The sequence below is a fragment of the Pantherophis guttatus genome, chromosome 7 (assembly GCF_059756535.1).
Source record: "Pantherophis guttatus breed Tessera chromosome 7, ASM5975653v1, whole genome shotgun sequence".
Classification (NCBI taxonomy): domain Eukaryota; kingdom Metazoa; phylum Chordata; class Lepidosauria; order Squamata; family Colubridae; genus Pantherophis; species Pantherophis guttatus.
The window spans coordinates 802161-822886 of NC_142069.1; the positions used below are offsets into that span (position 1 = coordinate 802161).

General features: G+C 52.4%; 1 protein-coding gene across 11 annotated transcripts in view; it reads right to left on the bottom strand.

Annotated features, from left to right (window-relative positions):
• SHANK3 (SH3 and multiple ankyrin repeat domains 3) overlaps positions 1-19490 on the bottom strand; it is a 206454-nt gene extending 186964 nt beyond the window's left edge. For 6 of the 11 annotated variants that reach the window (XM_087873529.1, XM_087873528.1, XM_087873527.1 and 3 more), the window contains exon 1: positions 19184-19490. In XM_087873529.1, coding sequence (XP_087729655.1) covers positions 19184-19246 — 63 coding nt within the window. In that variant the 5' untranslated portion in view covers positions 19247-19490. The remainder of the gene's footprint in view (positions 1-19183) is intronic. The other 5 variants (XM_087873530.1, XM_087873536.1, XM_087873534.1 and 2 more) reach the window with 1 other exon arrangement.
• Between the last annotated feature and the right edge of the window lie 1236 nt (positions 19491-20726).

Genomic DNA, 20726 nt, shown 5'->3' on the forward strand with positions numbered 1-20726 from the left:
AGAAGGGCCCCAACTGTCACTTGGGTGTTTCCAGAAGAAGGAAGCTGATTGTGGGCACATCTGCAGTTGGGTTGTTGGTCTACAGAAAGAGGAGGAAGAGCAGGCTTCGTCCAAAGCTTTCTCTACCTGCAGTCCCCAAGGAAGGGGAGGAAAGCAGGGATGGGGGTGAGGGAAGGCTAGCGGAGTTCCTGCCATCTTTCTTGTTAGGGCAGCGTTTCTCAACTTTGGCCAGTTGGCTGGGGGATTCTGGGAACTGAAGGCCACCCAGCTTCAAATGGTCAGGTCTGAGAAACCCTGCACTAAAGGAAGAGAGGAGCCCCTTTTTGTTCAGGAAATAGGGGGTCTCCAAGAGACAGAAAGATTGGCAGCCTTTCCAGGTTCGTGGGCCCAGGGGGCATTTCTGGGGTTCAGTGAGCGGCACCCCTCTAAAGAAGTTCTAGAGATGCCCAGAAGCCCAAGGAGAAACAGAGGAGAGGGGAGAACCAGGGTCCAGGGCGAACCATCTTTGCTCCCCCCTCTCTGCTGGGGAGGAGCCTAAAGCAACCAGGGCATTTTTTGTAGTATTTTATTTATAGTTTCCTTTTTTTTAATATCGGAAGCTGCCTAGACTTACCCTGTGCTAAGATGGGCAGCCAATACATTTCATAAATAAACGAAGGAATAAATTTCCCTTCTGGTTGGCTCCCGGCAAGCGCTCTGCCTCTCCAGCCATTCCTGGCGTGGGCTTTTGAGGCGGGGGGAGGGGGGGGCTTCGGGCTTATTCCCGGCCAGGTCCCAGAGCAGCTTTCCACGTCCTGGGCTCGCAGCCGGCCAGCCCTCCCCACACAGGCGGCACGTGAAGGAGGTTCTGGGAGGCTCCGCGGGGAGCCATCCATTAAAGCCGGAGTTAATCTCAGCCCTCGCCATCAACCCAGATTTTAATAAAAACCTTCTCCCCCGGGGAGGCTGCAATATAGAGCCCCAGTGCCGCGCTTCACATGATGGCTCAGGATCCCTCCGCTGGCGCTGAGTTATGGCTCAATTACGCGCCCTCCGAGCGGGCAGGTTGCAGGATCACGCCTTTTGAGCCTTCCTTCCTCTCTCTGTTTTACACACACACACACACACACACTCAGAGAGAGAGAGAGACAGACAGACAAACAGAGGAAAAAGGAGAAAAGAGAGAGATGCACAAACACTATAGTTTCCAAGGTCTTGGATTACCACAAAGGGAAAACTGTTTTTTTTAAATGCAGGAAAAACAGCTCTTGAACTCTTTTAGAGTTGGCTGTGATTGTCCCATCAAGAGTTGGGTTGCCCAAACAGATTTGCCAAAAGAGACATTTCATCGTGTCCCGAGAGAGAGAGAGAGAGAGAGACCTCGGAGGCTTCTCTTCACCTTCGGAATGTGGCCCTGAGGAAGGGCAACCTTCTTCTCCTGCAGACTGGAACTGATGAAGAAACCACGAGTTGTGAGTGTCCAGTCAACCATGATGGAATAAGCCCCATGTGTGGAGCAAGCTCCCAAGTAGCCATCTGGGGTATTTTTATCCGGATTATTTCCAGAGGAAACCAGGGAAGTCATTGGGGCAGGAGAAGATCTTGGTCTTCCAGGAATCCCTGGTGAGCACCTTCTTGGCATGGTGGAGAAGTTCACCTCTGCTTCTCACCCTCTCTGAAGGCCTGGGAGCAGAGTAACAGAATAACACAGCTAGAAGAGACCTTGGAGGTCTTCTAGTCCATCCCTTGCTCAGGCAGGAGATTGTGTGCCGTTTCCGACAAATGGCTGTCCAGTCTCTTCTTAAAAACCTCCAGTGATGGAGCATCCACAACTTTTGAAGGCAAGACCTTCCACTGATTGTTCTGTCAGGAAATTCCTCCTTAGTTCCAGGTTGAGCAGGTGGCGGGGCCTTCTTGGTGGCTGCCCCAGGAGTCCTGGATCTCTGCCCAGGAGATCCCCTTCTCTGGTCCACCCCACGCATGCAAAGTCCCCCCTGGGCCCAGCTGTGGGGACTGGAGTTTTCCCGCTGGGCTGCCACGCTTCGCGCCCCGTTCCCTTGAGCGGACGCCTGCTTTAAGCTCCCTCTTTATTTTATTGTATATGGTTGCAGTTTTGTGGTTTTATTGTTATTAGTCACCCTGGACTTTTAATAGGGAAAGCAGGGTATATATTTTTATAATAAATCAAGGGGACAAATGAGGCCGCCCAGCACAGTGTGCGCAGAAGACGAGACCGGGAAGGGCGGGGAAGCTGAGCTGAGGGCCTTTGTCGGAGTGGGCAGGCCGTCTGAAAAGAATGGCTTCCTTGGATTCTCTTTTAGCGAGGGAGCGTAAGGAAGGCATCCAAAGCCAGTCAGGCCTCTTTCCTAGCTTCCTTTCAGTCCCAGTGGAGCAGAAGGGGCTGGGCCCAGGGGCTGGCTGTAAGCCAGAAGCCTGCAGGGGATGGCCGCATCTGGGAGAGGAATGGGGGGGGGGCGCAGGGAGCCCTTTGGATGCCCAGAGATAACCAGGCCCCAGTGCAGAGGAGGAGGAGGGGAGACCGAGCTCCCACCAAGGGGTCCGATAGACTCAGAATTATATTCAACATACAACCACAATTGAGCCCAAATTCCTGTTGCTAAGTGAAACATTTGTTAAATGCATTTTGCTCCATTTTACGATCTTTCTTGACTCAGTTGGTAAGCGAATCATTGCAGTTGATAAGTTAGTAACCCAGTTGTTAAGTGAATCTGGGGATCACGTGATACCCGGGATGCCACAGCGGTCGTATGGATGAGCCAGTTGCCAGGCGCCTGAATTTTGATCGCCCGACCATGGAAAGGTCTTAAGTATGAAAAACGGTCATAAGTGCCATTGTAACTTTGAATGGCCACTAAGTGACCTAAGTAAGGGCTGGAAGGTGGTATTTGGAGAAGATCCTTGAGAGTCCCTATGACTGTGAAGACCCTCTACTGTTTCAGACCAACGGTTGCCCAGTCTCTTCTTCAAAGCCTCCAGAGATGGAGCATCCACAATTTCTGGAGGCCAGACCTCCCGTCGATGGATAGCTCTGTCAGGAAATTGCTCCTTAATTCTCGCTCGGATCTCTCGTTCTTGATCTCCCCTTCATTATTTCTTGTCCTGCCCTCAGGCGCTTTGCAGAATAACAAAGTTGGGAGGGATCTTGGAGGTCTTCTAGTCCAACCCCTTATATCCTTTCAGACAAGTGAGTTGTTTGAATAGGTTGACCCCTTCTCTTGCCTTCATCAGATTAAACGTAGTTAGTTCCCTTAGTCATTCATCATACGATTCAACCTCCAGACCCCTGACTTGCTCTCCAGGAGGAAAACGGGGTCTCCTTCCCTTTTCTGAATCCTGGGAGGGTCTTCTGAGAGGCAGCCCCTCCCCCCGGGGGCTCCCAATGGCCTCCAACGCCCAAATCTTTGTTTCTGCAGTTCCTTCAGAGCTCTTGTGCATGGATGGAGATTTAATTAATCAGTCCGAGCGCAGGGGATTAATAAGTAAATATTTTTTAATCAGTCAACAGGCCTTGAATAGGAGCCACTGAAGGCCACGAAAGGGAAGAGGGGGCAGGGGTGGCAATGGGGGCCCTGGTGCCTGCTTTTCCTTCTTGTGCCATAAAAGAAAGGAAGACTTTCTACGGAATTCTGGAATTTCAGATCTGGAAAATGATTGTGGGCGATATTCCTGCTGTCCCGGCTCAGCCTTGTGCCTGCCCACAACTTCCCCTGTTAACCCAAGAGAACGAGGGCTGCCCAGGTGGGGAGCCTTGGAGGCTGCCAGTCACAGGCCCTGCCCCCTTGGAGTTGAATTAAGCTGATCAGGGGTGCCCAAGAGGGTGTCTCTGCCATTTGGAGGCCCCCCCAATGAAGGAACTGGAGCAGTCCCCAAGTGCTATCTCTGTCCTGCCCCCCCCTTCCAGCCTGGTGTAAGATTTGAACTGCCGAATTGCAGGCAGCCAGCAGTCCTTCCCTCTAACCACTGCACCTCATGGCTGTTTTTCACACAACTGTCCCAGCATCCCCGTGGTCATGTGATCAAAATTCAGACCCTTGGCAACTGACTCCTATTTATGACGGATGGGTCACATGATCCTCTTTTGCGACCTTCCAATGAGCAAAATCTATGGGGAAGCCAAATTCACTTTACAACCATGTCGCTAAACTTCATGGCTGCCGTGATTCACTTAACAACTGTGGCAAGAAAAGTTGTAAAAGGGGACAAAACTCACGTAACTGTCTCACTTAGCAACAGAAATTTGGGGCTCAATTGTGTTCATGCATTGTGTGTTTTGCACTGCCATGAAACCTAGATTTCGGGGAAGATAAAAAACGTGGAACAATTCTCCTTCAGCCGGAATAGGCCTGCTGCTCTGTCCTGTGGCGAGGAGTTCCACAGTTTACCAATCAGTAAACGTGTGCAACTGGTCGTCTACAAGGCCCATCCCCCTCCCCTGTATAAACTGAGCCTCTGAAGCTGCCTTTGCTGTCAGCACCTCCACCGGTTTCTTCAATGGCTTCAGTGCAAACTCTGCCCAGGTGAGAAATGGATAGGAAGCCTTGATCTGTGCAGACTTCCCTCGAGCTTTGAGCCTGAGGGCTCCTGGCTGCTCTCTCAGCTTGTTTTCTTGCAGACGTTTCAGGACCCAAACTAGGTAACCTCATCAGTGCTAGTAACATGACCAGCACGGATGATGTTATGTAGATGGGTCATGAAACGTCTTCAAGAAAACAAGGAAGCTCAGAGAGCACCAAGAACCCCAGACTTCAACCCTGAGCCACAGATATTCTCCTGTCTTGTTTTTCAGCCTCTCATCCAGGGTTTCCCCAACCTGGCAAGTTTAAGAGGGATGGGCTTCAACTCCCAACACCCAGCAAAGCTGGCTGGGGAATTCTGGGAGTTGAAGTCCATCCCTCTTAAACTCTGTATGCAGTTTTTTCTAAAGTGACCATAAATGGGGATGAAGGCAGCAGGTAGGCCACTGTGCCCACCTGGGCCGCCAAGAACAGTGTTTCCCCCAGCCCCACTGCCGTCTTCCTCCTTGCTGCTGCTTCCTTCCCCTCTGCAGCAAAATCTGACTCTCTGCTTTTGGAAGGGAGTCACGGCGGGAAGTGCCAAGGTGGCAGTTTTGCGCTTCATACCTTCCCAGGGTGATTAATGACCGTGCTCAGAAAATGCAGGAGCCACACCGAGTCTCTCTGCCTGTACGAGCAGATGCCAGGGCTCGGCCTGGCATTCCCAGCCAAAGGGAGCAAAGCCCACCCTCCCGCTGGCAAGGCAGAGGGCCGAGCAGATGGGTGGACTAGAAGGGCACAGCCCAGGAGGGTCTAGGGGACCACACTGTCACCCCCCCCCCCGCTTTTCCCCAGTTCCAGCATGAGGAAAGACTCTCCTCCCACCTGGCCAGCTCGGGACCCTCAGCCACTTCCTCTTCTTCCAGTCTAACAGGGTCAGGGGAGACGCTGGCAGAAGCCCACCAGCCTGGCCAGCTAAGAGATAGTCCCCCCTCCCCCCCCCATGGCTGATGCTTATTCTGTAAAGCTCAGCCGGCCTTTGCATTTCACATCTCCCTGAGTGCATTTGGGAAGGTGCATGTTGCATTCGGAAATCAGCAGAAGTCAATGTTTCCAGTAAATAGAAATAATTAGAAACCAGTGGACCGTAATGGGGAGCAGAAACGGTGTGCAGTTTTGCTGGTGGGGTGTTTGTGTGTGTGTGTGGGGGGGGGGCTGGGAAGAGAGAGGCTTCATTGGGATTTTATTTGTCATGCACCAACAATGCTTGGCCCAATTTGTTTTTAGAAAGAATCAGATGGATTTTGCTCAGGGTGGATGGATCGTTTCCAACAAGGAAAAAATAACACCTTCACATTTGCAAACTGAGCTTTCCATCCAGTTTGTTCCTGGCATCTCTCTCTCTCTCTCCCTCCCCTCTCAGTCTCTCTCTCTCTCTCTCTCTCTCTCTCTCTCTCTCTCTGTGTGTGTGTGTGTGTGTGTGTGTGTGTGTATTGACTGTGTTACCCATGCCGCTGGAGGAAAAACACTCTGCACTAGCTCAGGCGCTCTCTCTCCAGCACGTGCCTTTCTTTTGGCCTGTGTTATCTGGGCTGCATTTATTAATGCCTTTAATCTCCCCGCTCTGCTATTTATTAAGGTATTTTTAAATTACTTTTGCAGTTTGGGATATTAAACGCTTTAAATAATTAATTTTTAAGTGATGTCGCGATCTTCCAAGAACATGCGAGTTGTAGGGCAAGTCAGAGGCAAAGCCAGACCAGTCCAGGGGGGCTGTGGCACTGTGCCCACTGAGGGCCCCGGCTGGTGCTTCCTTGCTCCCCCCCAACTGCCCAGCGCGTGTCCCCATGGCCGGCCGCCTGGGGGAGTCGCTCCTTCCGCACTCAGGGAGAAAGAGCAATCCATTTGTGCAAGACCTCGAAGCACACGCACACGCACACACGCAGCCCAGAATGCCACAGACTGGCCCTTCAGAGGCAGCCTCTGCTTGTGCCTCAGAGCAGGACCTTCAACGGGGCCTCTTGGCTGGCCAGAAGGCCTGGAGAAGCCCAGGTGGGAAGATCCACGGATCCCCAAGGGGGTCTTTTTTCCTCCATGGCTTTTCCTCCGTGAGGAGGCTTTGGCCACGGTGAATGAATCCCGCGTCTCCTTCAACTGCCCCTCCGAGCTCTGGTTTCCGAGACCTCCTTTACCAATCAAAGGGAATATTTGCAGCTCAGGTTCTGAATTGAGGGGTCCCTGCTGCTCTCGAAGGCTGGTGGTTTCCTTGCAGACATTTCATGACCGAAAGGAGGGAACGTCATCCGTGAATAGAGAGTGCCTGGGACCTCTCAAGACCTACAGGTTGCCCCCCGGTAACCAAGGCAGCTCCCGGAGCAGCGGTGTTACAGGGACCATTCAAAGAAGAGAGGGGGTCAGCCTCTTCTCCAAAGCCCCCAAGGGCAGGACTAAGAGCAACGGGTGTAAAAGAATCAAGGAGAGAAGCAACCTGGAATTTCTAACAGTGGGGACAATTAACCAGTGGAACAGCTTGCCACCAGAATGTGGATGGTCCACCACTGGAGATTTTAAAGAAGAGATTGGGCAACCATTTGTCTGATATGGTATAGTTTTTCATGCCTGAGCAGGGGGTTGGACTAGAAGACCTCCAAGGCCCCTTCCAAACCTGTTGTTCTGTATTCTGTTCTGGGAGCCCCCAAAACTGCCCGCAATGCTGCACCCAGCACCAGCAGGAGCCTCCGATAGTATATTTATATTTATATAAATATTTATATAAATATATTTATATTTATATTTATATTTATATTTATATATTAGATTTGGGCCCTTGTTGGATGCCTTTTGTATATGTTTTTGTATAGAGTAAGCAGATCCCACCTAATAGGTTTTTGCATTGTGTTTTGCATTGTGTTTTTACAGTTTAATAAATTGCTTGAGTCCTGGGAGAAAAGCCAGGGCTCAAAGGCCTTCTGGAACACCAGCAGGTGGGAGTCCCATGGAGCTCTTGGGGGGGGGGGGTGGACCTCATTCGAGGGGGGGAGACACTGCAACAGAGAAGGGAGACTTCCTGGGTCCTGAAAAATGACACGGTTTGATCAAAGGGACTGAGAGTGGGCCAGACCTGTTGGCTCATATCAGTCAAAGAGAAACCGGAAGAGATGGGGAAAACCCCCAAATAATTTGGTTTTATGCCATGTGGGGCTTTAGAAAGGATAACCAGCACCCAGAATCACACCCAGAAGGAAACCGGCAACGAGGGAGCCTGGCGGAGTACGGGTGTCACATGAGCACACTGACGCACACTCGGTGTCACTGGTAGTGCTGCATTCTGACCCAGCTGAAGTTTCAGGTAGTCTTCGAGGGCAGTCCCATGGTGACCTCACTGCAGTAGTCAAGCCTTGAAGTGGCTAGTGTGGGAGGCACTGCCTGAAGGGCAGCCCAGCCAGAAACCCCAAAACCATTGCTTTTGGGGAAACAGGAGAGACAGGCTGTCAGCCCTGCGAGGTAGACCAGACTAATGTCATATTGGTCAGGACTACTTTCGCTGTAACCATCTTCTTTCTTTCTTTATATCCTGCCTTTATTATTTTTATAAACAACTTGACCTACTGAATCAATCTAATACTCCTTTGTCCCTATATTTTCCTCACATCCACAACTCTGTGAGGCTGGTTGGGCTGAGAGAGAGACTGGCCCAAAGCCCCCCATCCGGCTTTCACACCTAAGACGGAACTAGAACTCCCACTCTCCCAGTGATTGACCCCAAATCACTCAACTGGCTTTCATGCCTAAGGCGGGACTAGAACTTTCAGGCTCCTGGTTTCCAGTGTTGTGCCTAACACGCATGTACAAACACACATGGATTCTTGAATATACTTCCCCTTCCCTCCCTTTGCGTGAACTAGGGAGGGGCTCATCTGAGACCTTCCCTCAAGTTCCTTTCTTGGTCAAGGCTGGAGCCTTATCTGATTGTTGCCATGGTAGCAGCTCCTCCTCCCCTCCTTCAAGGCCGTTGCCCCTCCCCTCTCCAACTGCAAAAAAAAAAAAGGGGGGGGAGATATTCTCCAGAGCACCCAAAGACGAGAGAAGAACTGGTGGGTGGAGGAGACCTTTATATGAGGAGATAGAAGTGTCCGGACTCTGGAAGCCACAGAGGCTTTCAAGCCAAGGTTGGGATGGTCTTTGCATTCATGTCCTGGTTGAGTGGTTGGACTAGGAGGCCTTCAAGATCACGCCTAACTCTACCATTTTATGCTTCTATAGCCTGCTTCCAAGAGTTATTGGAGCAATACAGAAATCCGGGGGGGGGGGTGGTCCTTGGTATTTTGAGTCCCTTCTAGCACTGATGATGCTATTTAGATGGGTCATGAAATGTCCACAAGAAAACCACCAAGTGCAGAGAGCACTAAGGACCCCACAGTCCCTACCCTCCTCCCCCTCCTTGCAAACACCACTCTCTTCTAACCCTGATGATGTCCTCTAGTTGGGTCATGAAACGTCTGCAAGAAAACTACCAAGCTCAGAGAGCTCCAAGGACCTCTCATTTCAACCCCGAGCTACAAATCTTCTCTTCTATTAATACATAACTCTGTCTTCTTCTTCCACAAATACAATAACCAGCCAAGGTCTGCTACTTCTGCTTTTCTGCTGGAGCAAAAGGAAGCTGGGAAAGAAGAGCTTGGGGGTTGGGGGATGTGACAAATAGGAAAGGAACTCAGGAGCCCATTTGCAAATAGAGAAGGCCGGGTGGAGTCGGGCGAGTGGTGAAGCATTCTGCACATCCAAGCTCCCTTTGATGCCACCATCAAGGTCCTAAGATCTTGCCTCCATGACGGAAGAGGGAGCATCTGAGACCTGGCAAAGGTCGTGTCAGCTGGAAGGCAGAAAGACCACATACGGTAGGTACCAATGCACCGAGGAGCAGCTGAAGGTTATTTCATTCATGGGCTGGCAAACTGAAAGCACAACATTACGCAACGCAAAGTGCAGAGGGAAACAGGGCCATTTAAAAGAGAGAGAGAGAGAGAGAGAGAGAGAGAGAGAGAGAGAGAGAGAGAGAGAGAGTCAGAAACTGGCTCAAAGCAATGAATCCTTCAAAGAGAAAAAAGTCCAGAGGAACTATGGAGCAACACAAGACCAATTTAACGGCAGACAATCTTCCAAAGTCAGCCAGCTTTTAGAGCCACGTTTCTCTACCTTGGCCATTTTAAGAGATATGGACTTCAACTCCCAGAATTCCCCAACCAGCATCGCTGAATCTGGACTTTTGGCCGTCCAACCCCCGTTGCTGTGCCGGAGAGCAGCACAAGGAGACCCATCCTTTCCCAGCAAGATGGACCGCAGGAGCAGTCTTGGTGAAGCAGAGAAGCCACAGCAATGGGAGAGGGCAGCCGTGCCAAAGGAAAGGAAAAAGAAAGAAAGAAAGAAAGAAAGAAGAAAGAAAGAAAGAAAGAAAGAAAGAAAGAAAGAAAGAAAGAAAGAAAGAAAGAAAAGAAGTCCCAGAGAAGCACAAGGGAGGGCAGGAGGCCTAAAGATCCACCTCAGAAGCAGATAGAACCCACAGATTGATTTATCTCTAATTAAATCAACACGTTTACTATATTTTCAGTCTAACTGAAATAAGCCACTGGTGCCATTGCAAACAGACTTTTTCTACAAAGTTGCCCTGTGTTTAAAGTGGCGTGCTTTAGGAGGAGGAGAAAGAGAAGGGGATGGAGAATTAGGAAGGAGAGGAGAAGGGAAAGGAGGAAGAAGGGGCAGGAGCAGGAGAAGAAGTGGAGAAGGAGGAGAAAGAGAAGAAGTGGTGGAGAAGATGGACAAGGAGGGGGAGAAAGGGAAGGAGAAGGAGGGGAGGAGGGGAGGAGGGGAAGAAGAAATGGTAGAGAAGGAAGAGAAAGAAGAGAAAGAAGAAGAAGAAGTGGTGGAGGAGAGGGGGCAGGATAAGGAGGAAGAGAAAGAGGAGAAAGGGAGGAGAAGAAATGGCAGAGAAGGGGGAGAAGAAGAAATGGTGGAGAAGGAGGAAAAGGAGAAGGAATGGTGAACAAAAGAAACAAAGAGAAAAAAAGTTGACTGTTTCCCCTCTTCCACTGTTGGAAAGGACAACCTTTTGCCTTGTAAGAGAACAAGGATGCTTCCACCCTTTGGGCCTTTTCAGCAGGGAGCTCTGGCTACTTTGCTTGACCTGCAGATTGAACCACCTTCCCCCCTTTCTTCCCCCCGGAACTCCAACCTTGAGAGAAAGGAGAGAAACATGGGCAGAGTGGCTGAAGGAAAGCTTGCAAACAGAGTACCACAAAGAGCTATAAGCATCAGGGTTGGTGCAAACCTGATGTAGCCTTCAATTTATTCAACTCTATTCCCTGTAGTTTTCTCTTACATCTCTAATATCTTCATCTTACACCTTTTTATTCCTTTTCTGAGCTTTGCATAATGCTGCTTATCTCCTCAAAGAGAAGGGGTGGGGGGTGGGGACATACATCAGATGAACATGGATAATACGTATCTGGAATCCACATGCAACAGCCTTCTTTACCGAGTCACCTCATTTTCTGAATTCGCACAACATGCTTCTGCCCTCTGCCCCTAAGCCACCAAGATAAAAATTGACCAGGTTTGGGTGTATTGTTTGTAAAATTTTAGCTGACATAGCTACGCAGATATCTGGATGACCACAAGAGGGCAGTGAAAAGGCAGTTTCTTGTTACATTTTGCTGCCATCTAGTGGTTATTCAGATTTTGCACACACACACAGACACCCCTTGAATGTATGAATTTGGAAGCAGAAGGGAGAAAATAAGGAGTGGTGTGAACCCTGAAAAAGACGGTGAATAAACCAGGTTAGCTCAGGGGAATAAATCAGGTTAGTTCAGGGAGAATTGTCAGCTCCATCTTTAGAGATACAGCAATTGTCCCATCATCTTGATTCTTGTAAAGTTCCTCATCAATTTTAAGGAAGACCTTTAAGGAAGTCTGGGGCCCCTAAAACCCCAAAACAGGCTGGGGTTGGGTGGGTGGGTGGGGGATCCAGGTGGATAACAAAGAGACCCCCCTCCCAGGTCCCTCATCAGCCCCCTTCCCAGAGCCAGCCCAGTCAGGGGTTCCTGGCACGGAGCTCTCCATGGTCCTGATCATTCTCGCATCTGCCAGAGCCCAGAACAGCCTCTCTCAGCACCCGTCCTCCATCGGTTTCTGCTTTCTGATTTATTTCTTTACATATTTACACGACTGGCCGTCTACCAAGGCACTCTGGCAGCGAACGAAGATTAAACGCAGAAGCAAAGTCACCCTCCATTTCAGGGATAAAAAAAAAGAGTTGAGCCCCTAAACAATAACAACCCTCAATCACAACCTCTATGGAGATTCTCTGTCATCCAGGACATGGTTGACCCAAAGGGGCTTTTTCCAAAAGGCAACTAGACTTTCTTGGGGGTTTTTTCCCCTGGAAAACGTTTCGATTCTCATCCAAGAAGCTTCTTCAGTTCTCAGAACTTCTTGGATGAGAAGCGAAACGTCTTCAAGGAAAAAACAAAGAAAGTCCAGTTGCCTTTTGGAAAAAGCCCCTTTGGGATCTCAATAACAGCACGAGAGAGACAGCTGCAGCCATGCAGGAGCTCCCCTAACACCCCAACCCCACCCAGCATCCGGGAGATTAGCCAGGACCTTTTGAAAGGCTAGCAGTTGTGCATAGCTCAGGATAGAGGCTGCTCCACAAGACAGGCATCAAAACAGACACCCTTCCCAGGAATAGAATAGAATAGAATAGAATAGAATAGAATAGAATAGAATAGAATAGAATAGAATAGAATAGAATAGAATAGAATAGAATAGGAAACTGGAAGGGACCTTGGAGGTCTTCTAGTCCATGAATGAAGCATCCATGATTTCTGGAGGCAAGTTGGTTAATTGTCCTCACTGTGAGGAAGTTTCTCCTTAATTCCAGGTTGCTTCTCCAGGTTGCAATGAGATCTGGGTCTGGTTTTATGGGCAGGAAACATTGGATTTCCTCCTTGATGTTTCTTGCCAACGCAGTGAAAAGTTCAAACAAAAGGAAAAATTAATACTAACTCCACCAAACAACTAATTCCATTCCAGGCTGATTCCTATGAAACTCTGTGGTGAAGGCTACATCTACCAGAAAACTCCCTCCCTTGTTCCTGGAGGAAGAGGAGGTCAACTTTCCACTGCTACAAAAACTCTCTGACTCTCCAACCTGGCTCTGAGAAGAAAGGAATCCCCCTTGTCAGCAGACCGCCTGTGATGGCCATCTTGGAACAGATGGTGGCTAATCAGTTCCACCATGTAATCCATTTGCGCCCTGATTTAGAGAGCTCGGTGCCAGGCCTTGGTGGCTCTGCCTGCCAAGTTGGAAGCTGAATCTCCTTTCGGCAGCTGCCCCTGGGCAGAAGAGAAGAGGCTGCAAGCAGAAGGGAGGTCAAGAGACCGGGTGGCCTTCTGGGGAATCATTTGGGTGGGGGGAAGGTGGCTGAGAAGGTGGCAGGGAATCAGCTGAAGTGGGAACTAGAAGAAGCCATTATTTACACCAGTGCTGCTCAATCTTGGCCCTTTGAAGATGGGTGGACTTCAACTCCCAGAATTCCCCAGCTAGCTCTGAATTCTGGGAGTTGAAGTCCACCCATCTTCAAAGGGTCAAGGTTGAATAACACTGATTTAGACCACTTCCAATCTGGCTGATTCAGTACTTCATGTGCGTAATGCGAATGCTTTGGAGTCCAGCACTGTGCAAACACACGTACATACATGCTGAGATGCCTGTATGAGTGCGTGTCAACAGGTCAAGATGGCAGCCACATCCATGGAATGGAAATCCTCCCCTCTTTGAAGGAGGCCTTGTGTTTGGGGAGGGTGCAAAAGCTCCCCACCCCTCGCCTTTTGCAAGCAGAGTGAAACTTGCCAGCCGTTCCCTCCTGGAAATCTTGTGTTTACTGTCAGGAGAAGCCGCTTGATGGGTTTTCTCAGGTCTCTGGCTGCCTCTCCATGGGAACGGGCGTTTCTAGACCCCCAGAGCGGGTTTTCTGCTGTCAGCTCAGCTACGTCAGATGTCTCGCTCGGCTTTTATTGAAATGCAGGTGATAGATCTGGTGAGAGGTTCTAAGGGCCCAAAGCTAGAACGGCTAGAATCCAGTCCCTCCCCAGCCACCCTCTGGAAGATGAATCAGAGAATGACAGAGATGGAAGGGACCTTGGAGGTCTTCTAACCCAACCCTCTGCTCAGGAAGGAGACCCTACAGCAGGGCTCTCCAACCTTGGCAACTTTAAGACTTGTGGACTTCAACTCCCAGCAAAGCTGACTGAGGAATTCTGGGAGTTGAAGTCGACAAGTGTTGCCAAGGCTGGAGACCCCTGCCCTAGAACATTCCAGACAAATGGATGTCTAATGTCTTCTTGTAGACCTCCAGTGATGGAGCACCCACAACCTCTGGAGACACGTCGTTCACTGGTTAACTGGTCTCACTGTCAGGAAATTTCTCCTTATTTCTAGGATGGTCAGTTTCCATCTGTTTCCTCTTGTCCTGCCTTCAGGTGCTTTGGAGAAGAGGCTGAGCCCCTCTTCCCTGTGGCAGCCCCTCAAATATTGGAAGGCTGCTATGATGGAGACTTTGGTCCCTCAGTCCCACCATTGGGAGGGTTTCTTTGCCTTCTTCTTCTTCTCTTTCCCCATCACAGTTTGCTGCATTTATTTGGTTCCTATCCCTCACCCACAACTGCAAAGGGCACCCTTGAGAAGTTCACTTGAGTGGTGGATTTCTGGATGTGCCCAAACAAGGGTTTCATTTTCAGAATGGCTTTGGTGCCAGGAAGCAGATTGGATGCAACCAGTAGGCCGAACTAGGTGTCAGCTTTTTCACTGGTCCCTCAACTCTGAGCCTGGAAAAACCAAGTCAAACATGGCCTGGCGATTGATGGAGAAAGTAGGTAGTAGTGGATGGAGCTAAGTCTTTGGACTGGTTCTTCTGGTGCCCATTTCTGAGTTGGGTTGGGAGGCTCTGCTCATGGTCGCGCAGGCCTAAATTAGGCCTTGTTTGATGTTTGCAATGTGCTCTCCTTGGGTCCACCCTTGAAGGGTGTTTGGGAGTTACAGCAGAGTCCAGAATGTGGCAACTTAGGTGATTTTAGATACACCATGGAACACGCGCATAACACCATGGATTTTATCCCAAAGGTGCTTTTTCCAAAAAGGCACCTGGACTTTCTTGGTGGTTTTTTTTTTTTAATTTGATTTATATGCCACCCTTCTCTGGAGACTCAGGGTGGCTTACAATGCGCTACAGTCTTACAATGTTTACAATGCTTACAATGTTCTTCAGTCTTCTTTGGAACTGAAGAAGCTTCTTGGATCAGAAGCAAAATGATTTCAAGGGAAAAAAAAAACCCAAGAAAGTCCAGGTGCCTTTTTGGAAAAAGCACCTTTGGGACAACCATGACCTGGATGACCTGGATCTCCCTAGACCCTTAACCATGGACCTTAGTAGGCTTCCAGCTGAAGTTCAAGGTGCTTGACACCTCTGAAGCCACGTGTAACACAGGACCAGAAACCCACAGACCATTTTCACCCAGAGTTTTCTGCCCACCCCAGAGATCTGGCAGAGCTGTGTCTGTGAACGAATGCCATTTTGCAGGATCTGGGAGTTGCAACTTCTCTGTTGCGCCTCCTCCACTGTGGAATGCCCACCCACCCACCCCGGAGATCCACAGGAGCCCCCCACCCTGCTGGCCTTTTGGAAGGCCATGAAAACCTGCGTTTTCCGGGGGGGGGGGGCTAGGACGTTAGGGGAGCCCCACAGACATTTCCAAGTGTTTTCAGGATGTAGTATTACAATGCCTCTTAACCGTATTTTGCTTTACGCTGGTTTTCATGAATTCAGTTTTATGCATTGTTTGTGGATTGCCCAGGGTTACAAATTTTCTGAACAAATGAATATATAAATAAATACATAAATAACATGACTCCACTTCACTCCCACGGCAACATTTGCCATTACCCCACCCCCACAAGATCCTCCCCTCCCTTAACGGTTTGAGGCTACCGAATGCAACTGGGAGGAAGGCCAGTTCCCCCCTCAGCAAATCTCTCCCCAGATCACTCCAAGAAGGACCAATCAGACCGATGTCCAACAGGGGCAGTTAAATAGTTCTAAAGGAACCACAAACGGATTCAAAGGAAAAGGCCCTACCTGCTCCTCATACTCCCCCCCCCCCACACACACATCAGATGGTCTGCCTCTAAATATGGAGGCTCGGCTGTGCCGTCATGGCTGGCTGGGTTGACAGCAACCTGCTCCAAGGGGGGCTCATCTAATTTAAATTTGTAATTGGTTTAACCTGCTTCTATGCCACACAGGAGAGAGTATGATTAAAGGAAAGGAAGAGGACATGAGCTGTTCTTCCTTTGCACTGCGTGAGATGCGTCCTACAAGCCCGGCCCAGAGAAACCAAAATGAAGGCAACAGCCTGGGCCCCTTGCAGAATTCTGAGCCTGCAGAAGACCCCAGGCCCTCGAGGAAGGGGAATGAAAGAAAGAGAGAGAGGGGGGGGGAGGGAGGGAGGAAAAGCCATTTACAGCCCAGCCTGCAAGGTGAGCCAGAAGACCAAGACCCCTGAGGGTCTCCTCCAAAGAGTAAGACAGCCTCCTGCATGCTGCAACCCCCCAGATGTCCCTCTGCAGTTTTTGTGGCAGCCCATCAGAGCCTCAGTGGGGCAGCCTTTGAACTGATTGTGCTGCTCTGTTCTTGCCTGGGTGGATCAGGCCCACTTTCTCCCCCCACCCCCCTCAGGAAGCCTCCTTGCCTATCCGTAGCAGGAGAAGACCAGTGGCGGAGGCCTCGCGGCCAGTGCAAGGCAGGGCTGACTCTCAGAGCTACCCCCGTGTCTTTGCTTTGACACAATGCCTTCCCCAAACCCTAGAGTTGGAATGGGCCTTAGAGGTCCTCTAGTCCAGCCCTGGATGACCAGCCTCTACTAGGAGACTCCAGGGAAGGAGTGACCTCCAGGGGTGGCTGACAGCTCATACAGACAGGAAGTTCCTCCAGAGGACAGGTTGGAATCCTCCTCCTTGCAGTTCCTGTGTACTCAGCCAACTGTACGGTAGTGAATAAGTCACAATTATGACCATCATGGTTTACGTCACCTGTGCACCTAGCCTACAGACTCAGCTACCTCCCATCTAGGATGCAGAACTGAGTCTGCTCTCAGCCAAGTTGAATGGAAACCTCCCAGTATTGGGAATGGCTGAGAAGATGTCGGGTGTCCTCTGAATCCGGAAGGGCTTCCACCCGGAGCCCAATAGGCAGAGGAGGGCGAGCGATCCTCTCCTGGCTGGCAGGTGCCATCGGAAGGCCTTGTAATCTGGCTCCCGCAGGCGGAGGAAGGATTGCTAGAGAAGCACCCAGCAGCCCCCCACCCCCTTCCCACCAGGGCATCTCCCCCTCCCTTGCTCAAAGATGGCACTGGGTGATTGCTGAAGGAGATGGATGGAGGGAGGGAGGGAGGAAGAAGGAAGGAAGAAGGAAGGAATGGGAGAGGGAGAGGGAGGAGAGAGAGAAAGAAGGAAGGAAGGAAAGATGGGTCCAGAGGTAAAGGCCTCTCCCACCTCCCTCTTCCCCACTGCCTCAGTCCTGGGAGAGTCCTGAGAAGAGCAAATGGTCCCAGGAAGAGAAGGGAAGGGACCGGCCTCTTTGCCCATCACTCACGTGCCACTCACGTGCCCTCATCTGCAGGTCTCCACCCAGAAGGAGGTCCAGAGCTTCCCTCTGCCACTCATTGGCCAGCCTGAGAATGGCCCAGAAGAAGACAACCATGTCCAGTTGGATGTTGGAAGAGCTTTCCGAAAAGGGAGAGCAGTGGGGAGAGAGGGGAGCCCAGGGGGGCAGGCTTCCCATCCAGGGGACCAACTGGCCTTCAGGACCCCTGAATCCCTATCCTGGGATTCTCCAGCCCCCTCCCCAGCCCCTCCCTCTCTCTCCCTAAATCCTCCCCAGCCCTCGTCTCCCCTCTGTGGAAAGCTGCCTCTGTCCAACACACACACACCCCGCCTCCCACCCCCAAGGGCGACCTAGCCAAAACGTCCCTCCATTCAAGAACCTGGCAGGCCAAGCGCGGAGTTTTCCCCCTTGCAAAAATCAGCATGCTGAGACTTTGCCAAACCTCCCACGAAGCGAAGGGCGGCATCACGACCGACCACAGAGACCCAGGGACTCAGGAGCAGCTGGAATGCGTGCCTGCACCCCTCCCCCCACTCACCCACCCAGGTGGAGCAGCCGGGAAACAACCATCCCCAAACCCTGCAGGCCCCGGCCACGCTGCCCACCCCTCTGGAACTCCTTAGCCCAGGCAGCCGATGAGGGAGCTGGGCAAAGCGAGGGGAGGGAGGTGCAGAAGACCGAGGTGGGCCGATGGTTGCCCCTGGCAGCCCTGGCACAACGTTTCAGGGCTCTGCTTTCTGCCTGCTGCCTGCCTCAGGGAGGGCTCTGCAGGGAGGCAGAGAGGGAGACCCTTGCTGAGCCCCCAGGGGGCCTGAAGGGCAGGGCTCTCCTCCCCAAGCAAAACCAACAGGGAGCCCAGGCAATTGTGCCCCCACCCAGTCTGGGGGCTTCAAGATTTTTCTCAACCCCCCCCCCCAATCGAGCAAGATCTCCTCCAGGATGGGTCCCTGGGCCCTTCCAAGGATCTCCGCATTCCAGCCTCGAGCATCTGCTGGGCTGGGGGCACATGGATTCACACACACCCCACAGAGCCCTCCGGCTGTAGCCTGTGAACAGCACTGGCACCGTAGCCCCACAGAACTGGGGCTCAAACTTCAGAAGAGACCACAGAGAATGTCTCCAATCCTCTTTGCCTCCTGCCCCAAAGCTCTACTTCCGCCTTAGATGTCCAGCCCCACAGAGATGGAATTCCACCAGGCCCCCCTAAACCCAGAGCGACAAAAGGCCTCCCCACACCCCACACAGCAGGGGCGTCTTGCAAACCTCCCAAAGGCCCTGATACACCCCCCCACACCTTATAACTGGAGTCCACAGAAGCCCCCTCCAAATTCTAGGCCATTCCAGAATACAAATCCCATCACTCTTGGCCAGGGGAGCCTGGGTCAAATGCCCCTTCTGGGACGCCTCTCCAGCTTCAAAGACCAGCCTGACCCTCCCTCTCAAGAAAGACCCTCAGGGCCCCTGAAGTACCCCCACCCTTCACCCGGTTGGACTCTCTGCCCCACCAGCCCAGCTGCTACCAAAACCCCCAGCAAGCAGCCAGGCTTCTCCTTGGATGAGCCCCCACCCCTCCATCTGTGGCCAGGGCAGCCGTTCCAAGATGCTGCCCCCCCACCCCCCGCGAGTCTTCCCAACTAAACCATCAACTGGGGCGGGAGGGGCCCCCTCTGCCCTCCTTCAGGACCATCCCAGCCTCTGCAGAGTTGAGGGAGGGAGGCGGAATCGGGGTGGGGGCTGCTGCGCCCCCTCCCCCCCGGGACTGCAGTTGCGTAAAAGTTTAGCCAGCAGCCATTCCACAGGCGGGGGAGCGGGGTGGACCGCAGCCGGTGGCCCCCTCCCTCCCTCCCTTCCCGGGGCCGAGGACTTGCGCCCACCCGCTCTGGGCCGGCGCTGCGGGGCGCGCACCTCGGCCCGGGCGCAGCGCCCCAGGCGCGGCCCGCCGCTCTCCTTGGTGCTGCGCGCCCGACTCACCGTTTGCTGGAGGTCCGGGATGCCGATGCGCAGGACCAGGGCGTTGGGAGCTGGCTCGTCCATCCGCCCTGGCGGGGGAGAGGCCGGCGTCTCGGAGGAGCAAGGGCCGGGGCCGGGGGCGGCGGCGGGGGCGGCGGCGGGAGGCGTGATGGTATCATACAGGGTCTCCTCCCTGAGGCTGCTCTCCGTGCTCTCCCCAGGATCGCCGTTCACCACGCCGGCCTGCTGCAGCTGCTGACAGCGGTGCGGAGACTGCTCTTCTTCTTCTTCTTCTTCTTCTTCTTCCTCCTCCTCTTCCTCCTCCTCTTCTTCTTCCTCCTCTTCTTCCTCCTCCTCCTCTTCCTCCTCCTCCTCCTCCTCCTCCTCCTCCTCGTCCTCGTCCTCCTGCTGCTGCTGCTGCCTCCGCCGCCGCCGCCGCCGCCGCTGCTGCTGCTGCTCCGGAGCCTCATGTTTGCCGCTGGCTGGGCTGAGAGGCATGCTCTGCGCGCCGGGGACGCGTGCCTGCGCGCGCGCCTGAGAGTGGGCAAGGGGGAACGGGCAGCGCGGCTAGCGGGCGCACATCAGCCCCTGGCCCGGGGGACCTGCCGGCGGGAGTGGAGGGGGCTGCACGCCGGCGGGGGGTGGCTGTGGCGGTGGCAGGGAGCCCAGGATTGCGCGCGGCGGGGGGGGGGGATGTCCCATCCCCCAGGAGAGGGGAACACACAACACACACATTCCCACCCCAGAGAATTGGAGAGAAGTTGGGGGGGGGGAGAGAGAGAGAGAGAGAGAGAGAGAGAGAGAGAGAGAGAGAGATTGTTTAATAATGGTCAATGACCTCCCCAAGTAAACTTTTCAGAAGTCCCAACCCCCCCCCCTCCCAGGGGAAAAATGGTCTGGGGTCCAGCCAGCAACCCCTTCCCTTTCTCCTGCCCCAAAGACCCTCTAAGAGGTCCATCCTCCAAGGTGGCAAAGAGTCTTGCTGAGATGCCGCCAGCAGGTGCCCTTTGGCACTAACCAGTGGCAAGAGGTCCCACTTGGCGTGGCCCTCTCCCCCAATGATGTGAGGATCTCATTCATCTGAGCATATGCTGAGGGCTTAACCGGGGTTGGACTAGAAGGCCTCCAAGGTTCCTATTATTCTAGATGTCGCTGGATGCCTATGCCCACAACCCATGGCATCCGTACCACCTACCCTCCTTGGTTCTCAAATCTCCAACTCCAGAACCCTTTCCCTGCCTCTTGCAAGCCATTCTGGCTCACCAAGAAAGAACAAGCCAGATTCTTTTTACACCTAACTACAATCCTGTTGCTTGTTGGCTTCTTGGTTCGATTTACAGCCTCAAGGCAGACCCTGTCATGCTCCCTTTAATATTGTGACCATCCCACCAGGCCCAGCCTCTCTTGGGCTTGGCAGGGCCACCCAGCCATCCTGGCTCCTAATCAAGGAGAATATTTGTCGCTCGGGATTGGCATGAGGGGTCCTTGGTGCTCACTGAGCTTGGTGGTTTTCTTGCAGACATTTCATGACCCAACTAGGGAACATCATCAGTGCTGTTACCTA